We start from the raw sequence: 15,112 nt of genomic DNA, 5'->3' as shown, positions 1-15,112 counted from the left end.
TCCGCTCAGAGACAAAACGTAGACGGGGTGGTGCACACGTTTATTTCTCCTTTTTCTCACACAGCAAGGCGACCCGCGTTGTGACCCAGTGACTGGGGGGTCTCTTCGTGGGTAAGCGCACGGAGGTCAGGAAGCCTGCAGGCAAGCCAGTGGGTGTCACAGCTCTTGACCTCTCAGGCGTCTGATACACCGGGCACTCAAACGTGTAGAGCTGCGTATCTGTCTGGTCAGAAGCGCCTGCTTGCTCGGTGGAAAGCTGGAAAAGAAATGCAACAGTTAGATGGCAAAGCGGGAGCTCACGTTTCCACACGCCAGATTTGGGGGTCGGCCGTTCGCTGAACACACGGCTGGTTAGGGGTTCTGTGGCCGGAGGACCTGTGTGACCATCGTGGCCTCCGGAACAGTCTGGAGAAGCAGCTGGTATAGCATCTATTCCAGGTTTTAGCAACGTCCTAGGCTATTGTATTTATTTTTATGTGTAAAGAATTTTTAATGTTTAGTTTCGAGAGACGTCAGGATGTGAGTGGAGGAGGGGCAGACAGAGAGGGAGGCACAGGATCCGAAGCGGGGCTTGAACCCACGGACCGTGAGATCGCGACCTGAGCCGAAGTCAGTCGCTCGACCGACCGAGCCACTCAGGCTGTTTTACATGTTTGCCATCTAGGGGCATCTGGGTGGCTCAGTGGTTAAGTGTCCGACTTCAGCTCGGGTCACGATCTCAGTTTGTGAGTTCGAGCCCCGTACTGGGCTTCACTGGCAGTTCGGAGCCCGGAGCCTGCTTCAGATTCTGTGTCTTCCTCTCTCTCTCTGCCCCTGCCCTGCGTGTGCTCGCTCTTCCTCCCTCTCTCCCTCTCAAAAAAATATAAACGTTAAAACAACGATGTTTAAAAAAATGAAGTTTCTTGAGGCAGAATTTATAAGTATTGTGTTTATTAACTTTAAATGTGTGATTCAGTGAGTACTGAAAAGTACATATTAAAAATACATACCAGGGCGCCTGGGTGACTCAGTCCAATAAGCATCCAACTTTGGCTCAGGTCATGATCTCCGGTTCGTGGGTTCGAGCCCTGCGTCCAGCTCCGTGCTGACAGTTCAGAGCCCGGAGTCTGTGTCCCCCCCCTCTCTCTGCCCCTCCCCCGCTCGCACTCTCTCTCAACAGTAAACATTAAAACAAAATTTTTTTAACGTTGTCTAAAGCGTATCAGCAAATGTCCCTCGTGAAACCACGGGGAACGGGACAGGAAGGAACGGCTCGGGTCCCCGCGGGAAGGCCCACAAGGCCGACTGCACGGTAAACACGTGCAATTACCTTTGTTGGCAGGAAGTAGATTTCAGGGAAATCATAACAGAGCTCACGAGGCAGCGGGTCCTCTAGTATGTTTTGTTCCCGATTCCACCTTGCCCCCTCGATGAATAAACCGAAAACGTGAACTCCGACGTGAGTGCGGTCGGTGCCCTGAGATGAAAGAGAGGCGGTGTCGGTGGGTCCCCGGGCAGGGCGCTTCCTTCGACCGAAGCTCCTTCTGGGGGAGGGTCCTGGGGGAGACGGAGAGCTGCCCTCCGAGGCCCGCCCCCCGGACGCCCGAAGCTGCAGCTCGCACCGAGCCCTGTGTGGACTGGGGTCTCCCTACCCTCCCACGGCGTGGTCTCGTGTATAAACGGGGCACGGGGAGAGGGTGACGGCAATAACTAAGAACAAAATAGAGCAGTTCTCGCAACACGACGTAATAAAAGCCACGTGAATGTGGTCTCCCTCCCTCCCAAGAAGTCTTGGCCGCGTCCCCCCTTCTTGTTGGCCTTCTGACGCTCAGGAGGGGGATTGTATGATCCCGACCGGTGACCACGGGCCACCGAAGCCACGGAAACCGTGGAGGGGCGCTCCTGTGTCCCGACACCGGCCACCACACAGATGAGTCCTGGAGACACTGTGCCGAGTGAAAGGGGCCAGTCGCAGGGACAGACGCTACAGGAGGCTCCTGTCGCCAGATTTATAGGGACAAAAAATAGATGCGATCAGGACAGGCGGGCCGGACGTGGACGTCCACGGGGGCAGTGCCTCGGTTCCGGAGGTGGAGGGCGTGAGGGCCGCCCCGCAGCGTGGACGTGCTCAGGGCCACCCAGCTGTGCACTCAGAAATGGTGAGCATGAGGGCGCCCGGGGGGGGCTCAGTCGGGTGAGCGTCCACCTCTGGACTTCGGCTCGGGTCGCCGTCTCACAGTTCGTGAGCTCGAGCCCCGCCCAGGGTTCTGCCCCTCCCCACTTGCACGCACTCTCTCTCTCTTTAAGTAAGTAAACTTTAGAAAAGGAAATAGTTAAAATGGCAAGTCCAGTGTTACCTTGTGTATATTCTGCCATAGTACAAAAGTAGGAAAAAGTGAAAGCTGAAGGAAAAGGGAAAAGGGAGGGGACTTGTGTGGTGCGCGGCACGGGGGCGGCTGAGTGGAGGCTGGCGAGGGGAGGGCCGACTGCACGACTGCTCTTGCCAGTGCCCTAAGCATTCTGGTACCTCAGAGGCTGTCCTGACTGTGTTGAGGTTCCCACGGATGGCTGCGGAGAACCCCTCGTCTCTGCTGTCAGCGGTGTCCGAGATCACACGGTGGGTAAACGCGAGGGCGCCGAGAGAGATTCCTTGGGACCGTCCGTAGTCGTGAAGCACGGCAACGAGAAAGGCTTTGGGGAAAAGCACAGAGCGACGAGTTCCCTGCGAGTCAGGGGGCACCAAGGGCTCTGCGTTCCCTCCTGGCAACAAGCTGGCTCCCGGGAGCGAGGAGAAGACCCGAGCACGTCAGAGTCTTGGTCAAGAAACGGCACACAGACGAGTGGGAAGAGGAGGGCACGTGTTCCTCTGGGGTCGCCAAGCTGTTGGGTGTCCCCTTGGCTGTGTGGACAAAGGCTATGTGCAGCTGAGAAAAAGGAGACCAAGACAGAGTGGAGACAGCCCAGATATGAGGAGGCAGAGGACAGTCGATCACCTGGATCCAGCCATTCCTGAAGCCAAACCTCTGGCCTGCCTTCCCACTCGCATGAGCCCATGACTTGCCCTGTTTTGCTCAAGCAGGTTTGGATTGCGTCCTGTGTCTTAACACCAGGATTCCTAACACAGCTCCCAACTGTTCTGCCAGCCAGTTCCCCCTCCTGCTTAATCCATCCTGCGTGAACTGCCAGGTTAGGAACTTCACTCTGCTTCTGAATCGTGTAATGCCCCTGCCTGGGTCTCCATACCAGTGCTCACCGAGTCACCTGGGCACTGAGGCCCCCGCCACACTGGCGTGTTTCCTGTGCTGTGCCGTTGCGGGAAATGTCTGAGTGGGCACCTGGCTGGTGACTTTGCTCCTGCCCTCCTCCTGGGACACTCTTTCTCCAATCTCCTCAGAACTTTCCAAGGCCCGGGAAGCCGTCTCTGCCCCGGCTCATCTCTGTGTGCCTCTCGGGGGTCCGCGGCCTCCAGGGGACAAGACTGGGGCCACCAACCTCTTTGTGCTTCTGGTGGCAGCCGGCACACCCTGGCCCTGTCCCCCAGGCGCTCAGTGACACTGCCACGCTGTCGAGCCCTCGTGTCTCCTGAGCTCCAGCCCCCTAGAGCCACCTGCCCACCGCCCACCATGCGGTCTCCTCCGAACGTCTCAGACTTGACAGGTGACGGCCACCTCTCTGCCCATCACGTTGCTCCTCTCCCTGTGTCCCCGTGTCCCTGTGTCAGTAATGGTCGTCAGCCGCCACCCAGCTCTCTGAGCCCAAGACCGGGGAGCCTCCCTCTCTGCTCCCTCAGCGTCCTTCGACTGTTCTCTTCCACCCTCCTCTGTTGTCCTTCCAGGCCACCGCCAATTCTCGCCTGGGGAAAAGCAGACGCCTAAGTGCCTGGGACCCAGGCTCCACTCCGGCTCCTCCCCCGTGTTGTGGAGTCAGGTCAAGGCCCCCCAGCCTGAGACGGGGCAGCGGCCCAGACGCCCCCCCTCCCCCCTCGCCCCCACCAGGAGCCAGCCCTTCCCACCTCTTCAGCTTCATCCCACACCGTTCGCCCTTCGTGGGTTTTCGCTCTGCCCACACTGAACGTTTCACGTGGGCTTCTCCCCCCTCGTATCTGGCCTTTGACCCGAACAGAAACGCGATTCCCAGTCAATGCTGTGCTTCAACACGTGGGTTTCTGCGTCACACGAGCCGAGTTCCGATCCCGGCTCAGTTGTGTGACTTTGGGAAAATTACTTACCTTCTCTGTGCCAGGGTTTTCCTGAGAACAGGGAGGGCCGTGTGAACACCACCACCGGACTGTCGTGAGGACCGCTCTCCACAGAGAGCTCCCGACAGCGCCCGGCCCCCGGTGAGCACGGGTCCGGGGATTAACCGCCGTCCCCTTGTGCGCTCAGCACCTGCCGCTCCCGGCAGCCGGCTCTCTGTCTCAGCAGCCTTTCCTGGTCCCCGCTCAGGTCCCCCTGCTTTATGCTCCAAAAGCCCTCACTGGTTCACTCATTCACACATTCGTTCAGAAACTCGTGTAATGGTTCCGGGATTACATATCGGGAGTTAAGGCACTGGGAGCTGCGCGACCTGGAGTAGAAAGATGGGGGGCTGCCCGCATGGGGCTCCATGGTGTCTTGTACGCCCCATCACCCAACCATGCATCCTAACGCCCTCCGTGGGGACGTCTTCCCCTCCCGTGTGACCTGAGCAGTGGCTCCTGAGACCCGGCACAGTTCCAGGCGTTCGCTTTTGTTGAATGAATGAATGAACAGAAATGGCTGAGGCACAGATTCTGTCCTTGGGGGGCACCCACCTCCCGCGGCCCTGATAAAGTGTGGTGGCCTTTGAGGGAGGTCACGTTGACCTTTGACATCAGAGTCGGTGGAGGTGGTGACGCTCCTGCCAGGGGCAGGTGCAGTCAGGCAAGGGTGGTCCTACTGGGGAGGGGGGAGGTGGGATGAGGAAGGGAAGGGAAGCGGAGGGAGGGAGGAGAGACTCCCCACCCCCAGGGCGTAGTGCCTGGGGATGCAGGGCTGTGGCTTTGGGTCTTTCACGCTGAAGGGGAGGAGGAGGGAGGCTGGCAGGGAGCATGAACGTGGGGGGCTGGGAGGGGGCCCCCGGCCCTGTTCTCACACTCACCTTGCGGAAAGAAGAAAGCTGGGAGCCAGTATCTTGCAGGAAATCCTTCACAGAAATCACTGGTTTTATCGTCAGAGGATCTGGGGTTTTGGGTGGATGATGGAATGGAATGCTTCCCGGTGGTGACAAATCTCATGTACCTGTAGGAGGCAGACCGTAGACCGAGGGGTCAAGGGCACCGTCATCGCCTGTCCACGCGGCCGGGCCCTCCACGGCCCCTCCTCCCCTTCTCATCTCAGGCTTTCCCCACTCGGGACCCTCGTCTTGTCCTTCAGGGGAGACCAGCTGTGGCTTTGGAGGGTGAGGCCCTAACTTGCTGGAAGGCAATGGATTTAGGCAACGAGGGACGTACTGGGCATCCTGACTGGGCGCCGAGGAGTCTATGGATTGTTCCGGAGCTGGTGACTCTGAGAGGATAGGTCCGAGCATTTGCTTAGAGGTAAGTGGCACAAAAGGCGGTTTGGTACAGACTTTGGAACCAGATTTTCTGGCTTCAGATCTCAAGGCTTCTACCCTAGTTGTGAAACGCTGGGCAAGCTACTTCACATCCTTGTGCCTCACTCATATCGAAGACAAGGGTGACAAATGACCAGGCTGACTGCATCTTGCAGGGTTACTGTCAGAGTCACATGAGGACGTGGGACACAGGCACTCCTTGAGCGATAGCTGCTCTCGTGCCCTTCAAATGATTTTGACCTATGTATTAAACTCGTTTAAAAATTCCACGTAACTAACCCTTACTTCCTTTTGCACTTCCCTCTGCTGGTGTCACAGGACAGAGTGTAGAATAACAGGGAGGGAAATGTACCAGGTCTGGTCCTGTGTGTCCTTGAGCGGAGGGACCATGGACAGGACCCAGGGTATCCTGTGTCTCCAGGTCTCCATCCTAGACTGAAGACAACAGTACCCCCCCCCCCAACCCCGCTTGATTCACATGTTGCTCTGAGAACCCAAAAGTCCAACCATATGAAACTACGTGGCAAACCGTTAAGTTCTATGCAAAATTAAGGAAGAGAATAAAGCCGCTTTCATCCGTACCGATGATGTATTGCAGTGTAAGCCATTTTGGCCCAAGTGTTGAAGAAATTCACTCGCTGGATGAGATCGTTAACCCAGGAACTCAGGGGCTTACAGGACTTGTAGGCATGTTTCTGTTGGGATTTAGAGACAAGCACATCACTTTTAAATTTTTTTTTTTAGGATTTGTCTTTGGGGTCATTGGGAACATCTCTGCAAACTTTGGTAACAGACTCGACTGCCAGGGAGAACGATGGCAGGAGCACGCCATTTTCCAGTGGAGAGCACATAATGGGGAACCCAAAGACCGACCGTCATGGTGACCGTGCTTCAGACAGAATGCCTGATGTTTCCATCCTGGCTGAACGCCTTTCTCACTCTTCCTAAGTCCTTTGGTCTGCCCCTCCCCCCTTCTCTGGGCAGCTAACTCTACATACCATTAAATGTGAGCGATTCCAACTCTCGGCCCCCCACGCCAAATCCTATAACCCACCCACCAACCACTGATGAGCTGCCTCTTCTCCTTCCAGTGCAGAGTCCAGCTGACCCCTGCCCCATGCTCTGCACAGCCTTTCTGGAGAATTCTATCTTCTGTAGTGTCAGCTTTGTATTTTCCACCCTGTTTATTAATGCGCTTGTATCCTAAAAACACAACCACCCAGCACTCAATCCTACTTATTTGATCCTCAACAAAATACTAGCAAATGGATTCCAGGAACACATTAAAAGGATCATAAACCATGATCAAGTGGGATTCACCCCAGGATGCAAGGATCGTTCAACACAGGCAAATCAATAAATGTGACGCACCACATAAACTGAATGAAGGATAAATCATATGATCATTTCGGTAAATGGAGAAAAAGCATTTGACAAAATTCAACGTCCTCTCATGATAAAAACTCCCAACAAATTAGTATAAGAAGGAATCTTGGTCAGCATAAGGGCCACATATGACAAGCCATAGCTAACATCATACTGAGTAGTGAAAGGTTAAAACCTTCTCCCTCTAAGATCAAGAACAAGAACTCTCATCATCTCTTTTCAACATAGTACAGAGAGTCCTAGCCATAGCAATTAGGCAAGAAAAAGAATTAAAAGCATAAAAATTGGGAAGGAAGAAGTGAAATTGCCTCCGTTTGCAGGTGATATCATCTTATATACGGAAAGCCCTAAAGATTCCAAAAAACTGTTAGAACTAATAAATGAATTCAGTAAAATCGCAGGATATAAAATCAACAGAGAAATTAGTTGCATTACTACCCATTACCAACAAACTGTCTGAAAGAGAAATCACGAAAGCAGTCCTATCTACGATAGCATCAAAGATAACAAAATACTTAGGACTAAATTTCAACAAGGAGATAAAAGACCTGTACACTAAAAAATATACAAAGTTGGTGGAAGACCGTGAGGAAGACAGAAGTAACTGGAAAGACTTCCTGTCTTCTTGGATTAGAAGAATATTGTGAAAAATTCTTTCTACAGAAAAATCTATAATACAATCCTAATCAAAATCCCCATGGCATTTTTCACAGAAATAGAAAAAATATTCTAAAATTTGTATGGAAATACAAAAGACCCCAAATAGCCAGAGCAATTCTGAAAAAGGAGATCAAAGCTGGAGGCATCATACTCCCTGATTTGAAGGTATCTTACAAAGTTGTAGTAGTAAAAACAATAGGGTTCTGGCATAAAAACAGGCACATAGACCAGTGGAACAGAACAGAGCCCAGGCACAAACCCAGACGTATGTGGTCAACTAATTTTTTTTTTTTTTTGTCAACTCATTTTTGACAAGGGTGCCAGGAACACAGACTGGGGGAAAGAACAGTCTCCTCAACAAATGAAGCTGGGAAAACTGGGTCTCCACATGCAAAATAATGAAATTGGATCCCTATCTTACACCACTCACAAAAGTTAAGTAAAAATGGACCTACAAACGTGTGGCCAACTAATCTTTGACAAAGCAGGAAAGAATATCCGATGGAAAAAAGACAGTCTCCTCAGCAAGTGGTGCTGGGAAAACTGGACAGTGATAAGAAGAAGAATGAGCCCGGACCACTTTCTCACACCATACACAAAAAGACACTCAAAATGGATGAAAGACCTAAATGTGAGGCAGGAAGCCATCAAAATCCTAGAGGAGAAAACAGGCAACAACCTTTTTGACCTTGGCCACGGCAGCTTCTTACTACGCATTCCTCTGAAGGCAAGGGAAATAAAAGCAAAAATGAACTATTGGGACCTCATCAAGATAAAAAGCTTCTGCACAAGGAAGGAAACAATCAACAAAACTAAAAGGTAACGGACGGAATGGGAGAAGATATTGGCAAACGACAAATCAGATAAAGGGTTAGTATCTAAAATCTATAAAGAACTTATCAAACTCAACACCCAAAAAACAAATAATCCAGTGAGGAAATGGGCAGAAGACATGAATAGACATTTTCCCAAAGAAGACATCCAGATGGCTAACAGACACAGGAGAAAATGCTCAATATCACTCATCATCAGGGAAATACAAATCAAAACCACACTGAGATACCACCTCACACCTGTCAGAATGACTAAAACCAACAACTCAGGCAACAGCAGACGTTGGCGAGGGTGTGGAGAAAGGGATCTCTTTTGCACTGCTGGTGGGAATGCAAGCTGGTGCAGCCACTCTGGAAAACGGTATGGAGGTTCCTCAAAAAACTAAAAGTAGAACTACCCTATGACCCAGAAATTGCACTACTAGATATTTATCCAGAGGTTACAAAAATGCTGATTCAAAGGAGATGCACCCCAATGTTTATAGCTGCACTATCGACAGTAGCCAAATTATGGGAAGAGCCCAAATGTCCATCGACTGATGAATGGATAAAGAAGACATGGTGTGTGTGTGTGTGTGTGTGTGTGTGTGTGTGTGTAATGGAATATTACTCAGCGATCAAAAAGAATGAAATCTTGCCATTTGCAACAACGTGGATGGAGCTAGAGTGTATTATGTTAAGCAAAATAAGTCAGAGAAAGACAAATATATGATTTCACTCATCGGAATTTAAGAAACACAATGGATGCACATCGGGGAAGAAAAAATAAGGTAAAAAACAGGGAGGCAGACCATAAGAGACTCTTAAATACAGAGAACAAACTGAGGGTTGCTGGAGGGGAGATGGGTGGGGGTATGGGCTAAATGGGTTGATGGACATTAAGGAGGGCACTTGCTGGGACGAGCACTGGGTTTTATATGTAAGTGACAAATCACTAAATTATATTCTTGAATCCAATACTATACTGTATGTTAACTAATTTAAATTTTAAAAAGTCAAGTAGAAATGATTCAAAGATTTAAATAAAATCTGGAACAATAAAACTTCTAGAAGAAAACATGGAAAAAGATCCTTGACATTGGTCTTGGCAATGATTTCTTGGATAGGACACCAGAGCACATTCAACAAAAGCTAAAACAAACAAGCGGGACTAGATTCCTTCTGCACAGCAAAGGAAACAATTGATAAACTGGAAAAGCAACTTACAGAATGGGAGAAGATATTCACAAGCCATCTATCTGACAAGGAGTTCAATCCAAAGTATATAAAGCACTCACTCATCCAACTCAACAGCCAAAAAATCAATCCGATTAAAAAATGGGCGAAGGGGGTGCCTGGGTGGTGCAGTCGGTTAAGCGTCCGACTTCAGCCAGGTCATGATCTCGCGGTCCGTGAGTTCGAGCCCCGCGTCAGGCTCTGGGCTGATGGCTCGGAGCCTGGAGCCTGCTTCCGATTCTGTGTCTCCCTCTCTCTCTGCCCCTCCCCCGTTCATGCTCTGTCTCTCTCTGTCCCAAAAATAAATAAAAAACGTTGAAAAAAAAATTAAAAAAAAAAATAAAATAAAAATGGGCGAAGGACCTGAAGAGACATTTTCCCAAGGAAGATACACAATGGCCAACGGGTACCTGGAGGGTGCTCAACATCAGTAGTCATCAGGGAAATGCAAACCCAACCCCAAGGAGAGATCACCTCACACCTGCGGATGAAGGTTGGTTCATGAAGGTTGGAGGATGGTTATTACCGAGGGGACAGATGATGACAAACGTTGGGGAGAATGTGGAGAAAAGGAAACCCTGATACACTGTTGCCGGGAATTTCAGATGGTTCGGTCGTTATGGAAGACAGTACTGTAGCTCCTTAAAACTTAAACACTGAACTCTCACACGACCTGGCAAGGCCACCCCGGGTCACCTATACGCAGGAAAAGGGATCAGTGCTTTGAAGAGAGGTCTGCATTCCCACGTTCCCTGCTGCTTTATTCACAACAGCGCAGATGTGGAAGCAACCCAAGCGTCTCTCCGTGCGTGACCGGAAGAGGAAAACGTGGCGTGTGCACACACAATCGGGTGTCACTCGGCCATAAAAAAAGAAGGAAGTCCTGCCGTTTGCAACAACACGGATGAGCCCGCAGGGCATTCTGCCGAGTGAAATAAGCCAGACGGAGAAACCTAAAAACTGGATCCCTCACGTGTGGAATCTAAGACAGAAAAGCCCGTTTCGTAGAGACTGAGACTAGGACAGTGGTGGCTGGGGCGGGGGCGGGGGCAACGGGGGTGATGTTGTCAAGGGGCACAGATCTTACAAGAATAAAAGTGGAAGCTGTGCCCGGAGGCCCTTTTAGGTCCTCAGATGTTCTGTGTCCACAGGAGGCTGTGGTCATCTGCCCTCAGACAGCTCTCCGCCCGCCGTCCGTGTGGCACTCCACACAGCCAGTGGCACTCCTGGCCACCCGGACCACCAAGCCGGACATTTCCACCCGGCCAGCTCTAGCCCGGGTCACTCTGGCAGGGGTGCCGACTCAGCCGTGGGTGGCTGTACTGCTAGCGACCCACGGGGGGCCACGTTCTCTCAGCCTGACCTTGAACTCATGTACATCCCGGACCTGTCACAAGTTAGCCGCTCTGCCCCTCAGTTCCCGTGTCCGCGGACTCAGCACCTCAACCTTCTGTGCCGGCGTGCGCACAGTTGTCGCTTTCTGGGACTCTGGGTTTTGTGGGCAGGTTTTGTTTTTGTTTTTTTACTTTGAAATACAATTTAGATAGCATAAAATTCACTCCAGTGCTTTTTAGTATATTCATCACCTTGTGGAACCATCACCACAATCATTTTTAGAACATTTTCATCACTCGAAGACAAAACCCACATACCCCTGACAGTCAGCCGCTAGTCCCCAGCATCCTCAGCCCCGGGCGTCGGCTCATCTACCGCCCAGCTCGGCCGAGTTTCCTATTCCGGACGTTTCATGGAAGTGAGATGACATGTGGCCTTTCGGACTGCCTTCTTTCAGTTCCCATAATGTTTTGGGGGGTCATTCAGGCTGTAGCGTGTCTATACTTCAGTCCTGTTGATGGGTGAATAATGTTCCTCGGTATAGACGTGCTCGTGTGTATCACGTCTGTGTACCTACCGTGTTCTGTCTGTCCATTCGTCAGGAACGCTGGCGTGGTTTCTGTCTTACGAACAATGCCGCCGTGAACATTCGTGGCAAGTTTTGGTGTGACAAGGTTTGAATTGCCCTTGGGTATATACCTGGGAGTAGGAGTGCTGGGTCAGATGGGGACTGTTTACCTTTCTGAGGCGTTCACAGACTGTTTTCCAGGGCGGCCACACCGTTTTACATTCCCATCAAGCACGCAAAGCCTCCAGCCTCACATGACTGCAGTGTTCGTTATCACCTGCCCTTTGGATTCTACTCTCCCTGGTGGGTGTGAAATTGTATCTCGCTATGGTTTCGATTCACAGTTTCCTGATGACAAATGATGTTAAGCATCTTTTTGATGTGCCTATGTAGGTTTTTTAGTTAGAGAGAGAGAGAGAGAGAGAGAACGAGTTGGGGCCAGGGTGGGGGGAGAGAGAATCCCAAGCAGGCTCCGCACCGTCAGCACAGAGCCCAGTGCAGGGCTTTGAACCCACGAACCATGAGATCGTGACCTGAGCCGAAATCAAGACGCTCAAGTGACTGAGCCCCCCAGGTGCCCCTCTATACAGATTTTAAATCTGGTGTAGGATCCAGGGTTTGAGGGAGGCTGGTACTAACTATAAAGGGAGAATTAAACTTCAGGAGCAACGGTTTTGTGTTCAACACCGTGTTACCTTTTCGACAATCCTGCTCGCCTCCTACCCCACGCTGCCAGAACTTCACGGCTGATTTTATTCTTGTTCTAATAAACTTCGTGTTTCTATGATTTGGTTTTCTGATTAAGCCTATGGCCCGGGAGTCATTCATCTTTCTGTTTTGCCTTTTTTTTTTTTTTTTTTAATTTAAAAGTGCCATTCAGTTTTTTCCTATACAGTCTCATCATCTAAATATGGAGATCTAGAAAGGACAAGGCAAAAATAGAAATCACGCAGAATTGTGTCACCCAGAGCAAATTTGTATGTTCTCTTCCAGCTCTCTCTCCATATATAGCTTTGTACACAGTTGGTTCTCTGTGTAGTGAAGTCACCACGAACACTGCATTAGTGGGCGCTGAACTATTGTTCCTGTTTACATTTTTGTCACATAGTAAAGTGTTTGAAGACATCTTGATGGTATTGATGCGTTAAGACCGGACTCACGGCCAAAAGCACTAGAACTCACGAGTGAGCAAAGCGGATCTGACACAGGTATTTTCTCCATAAAGCACATCACAGCCTTCTGGGCAGGGACTCCACACGGCACTTCAGCATTGCCGTTGCAAGCAGCAAAACCACCAACCAAAAGCACAAACATGAAAGCTGTGGCACCAGACAGAGCGCGAAGAGAGCACTTGTGTGACACTAGGAGAGCCACAACAAGAAGCCGGATGTCACCCGTTTGATCTCAGCGGGGAGTGTGCACGGGGCAGGGAGACTGCGCGCGGAGGGGGAGTGTGCACGGGGGGGTGGGGGGAACTGTACACGGGGGGGCAGTGTACACGGAGGGGAGCTGTGCACGGAGGGGGACTGTGCAGGGGGGAGGAACTGTGCATGGGGGGGGAGTGTGCACATGGTGGGAGCTGTGCATGGAGGGGAGCTGTGCACGGAGGGGGAGTGTGCATGGGGCGGGGACTGTGCATGGTGGGGGGAACTGTACACGGGGGGGCAGTGTACACGGGGGGGAACAGTGCATGAAGGGGGACCGTGCACGGGGTGGGGACTGTGCACGGGGAGTGTACACGGAGGGGAGCTGTGCACAGAGGGGGAGTGTGCCCGGGGGGGGGTGTGCACCGAGGGAGAGTGTGCACGGAGGGGGAGTGTGCATGGGGGGGGGCGGAGTATGCACAGAGAGGGGCTGTGCGCACGGCGGGGGGGGGGGGGGGGACTGAAACGTTTCCGCACTCGGCACACGTGTAAATGACCCCTAAGCACTGAGAGTACAGTTTTGGAGTTAGAAATTAGTTTCCGCAAGCAGGCAAGTGTGCAAAGACGCAATGCCGGAGTGGTGACGAGTGACCTGTATGAGGGGGTGTGTGTGTAGTTTTGTCATCGTCTTTGAGCTTCCTTCTGTCGACAGAGCTGTAGCTGTGGTTCATTCCCCTGCATGACTGTATTGTCTGTTGTGTGAATACACCACGTATTTATCCATTCAGTTGTGGGTGACACGTTGGAACTGTCTGTGACTAACAACGATGTTCTGAATATCATCGTACACGTCCCCTGATGCCCAGGTGCAAGGGTTTACGTACCTACGAAGTCGAGATCAGACCGTGTGCCACCTTGGGACTTAAAAACTCCTCGTGCACGAAACAGCAAAACAAGTTTCTCTCCCTCCTCTAAGATTGGGGAAGTTGTACATTTTTTTTCGACTGTTTTAGTGGCTGCTCTAAAAACCGCGGCGTGCATACCTGACCTGCCCGAGTCTCCGGGTCATTGTTAATTAGCCTCCTTGATAACACGAGACCTAAAACCTCCATACGCTCCCCAGGCCTGGCTTACACGTTATTCTTCGTCCCTCCGCCTCAGCTGGTCAACGTCCCATCCTGCTCCAAAAGCCGGATGCTAGTACGCTGCCTGACTTTTGTCGGGATCGATTTACCACTTGCTTTCCTCCTCTCCCGTCTCAGACCTTTCAGTTGTTTCCCTTTCCCCTCTGCCTGCAGTATGTCAGTTAGCTCCCATTATTAGCGTTTGCTAGTGATGAATTCTGTTTTCCTGTCTTTTTGGCCTGTTTTATTTCATCCTCAATTTAGAAACAAGAGTTTCGACTACACAGCTTTACTGTAACATTTCACTTCTTCCCACATATTGAAGATGCCATGCTCACGCCCTGGAATGTTACTTTTCCTCTAGCTGCTTTACAGTTTTCCTTTGATTTTCTGGGGGACCTGATGGGCTCAGTCGGTGGAGCGTCCGGCTTCGGCTCAGGTCACGATCTCGCGGCTCGTGAGTTCGAGCCCCGCGTTGGGCTCTGGGCTGACGGCTCGGAGCCCGGAGCCTGTTTCTGATTCTGGGTCTCCCTCTCTCTCTGCCCCTCCCCTGCTCACGCTCTCTCTCTCTCAAAAATAAAGATGTTAAAAAAGATTTTCCTTTGATTTTCTGCAGTTCCATGAACATGTATATATGCGCAAGTTGTTGTTGTTGTTGTTGTTGTTGTTGTTTTAAAGACTTTATCTTGCTTGGGATTGAATTTGTCCCATCTGTTAATTCTGGAAAATTCTCAGCCTTTATCCTGTCAGTTACTGCCTCTGCTCTGTCTGCTCTCCTCTCCCTGAACTTCAGTTAAACTTGTGTCCGACTTCTCACTTTGCCCTACGAATCCTAATGGCTCTTGCCTATTTCCATCCTCAGTCTCCTTGGGCCGCATTCTCTTCTGTTCCATTCTCTGGCTTACTGATTCTCTTGTCTGGTTCCGTTCAATCTCCTGCCAAGCCTGCGAACACTATTACATTCTGTTTAACGAATGATTTTCATTTCTGGATTCTTCTTCCAATCTGCTCTGCCATTTTCAGTAGTTTCTTGTTCTCTTAAAATATGTAGCTTGTTTAAATCTCTGTTCCTTT

At 51.0% G+C, this 15,112-nt stretch overlaps 1 protein-coding gene and 1 long non-coding RNA gene across 2 annotated transcripts in view; one reads left to right on the top strand and one right to left on the bottom strand.

The window, feature by feature from the left end:
* Nucleotides 1-19: 19 nt before the first annotated feature.
* The window catches only part of DNAH14 (dynein axonemal heavy chain 14), a 326,351-nt gene continuing 311,258 nt past the window's right edge, over nucleotides 20-15,112 (bottom strand). The window contains exons 82-86 of the mRNA XM_058701179.1: nucleotides 6,136-6,248; nucleotides 5,098-5,237; nucleotides 2,507-2,670; nucleotides 1,310-1,456; nucleotides 20-256 (exon numbers count right to left, since the gene is read on the bottom strand). Coding sequence (XP_058557162.1) covers nucleotides 41-256; nucleotides 1,310-1,456; nucleotides 2,507-2,670; nucleotides 5,098-5,237; nucleotides 6,136-6,248 — 780 coding nt within the window. The 3' untranslated portion in view covers nucleotides 20-40. The remainder of the gene's footprint in view (nucleotides 257-1,309; nucleotides 1,457-2,506; nucleotides 2,671-5,097; nucleotides 5,238-6,135; nucleotides 6,249-15,112) is intronic.
* Nucleotides 5,191-12,900, top strand: LOC131496043 (uncharacterized). The gene is made up of 3 exons (XR_009254282.1): nucleotides 5,191-5,536; nucleotides 6,298-9,770; nucleotides 10,019-12,900. It is a non-coding gene; the product is annotated as an uncharacterized LOC131496043 (long non-coding RNA).

This window comes from Neofelis nebulosa, chromosome 15 (genome assembly GCF_028018385.1).
Source record: "Neofelis nebulosa isolate mNeoNeb1 chromosome 15, mNeoNeb1.pri, whole genome shotgun sequence".
NCBI lineage: Eukaryota > Metazoa > Chordata > Mammalia > Carnivora > Felidae > Neofelis > Neofelis nebulosa.
This window is presented reverse-complemented; position numbering and strand designations above follow the sequence as displayed.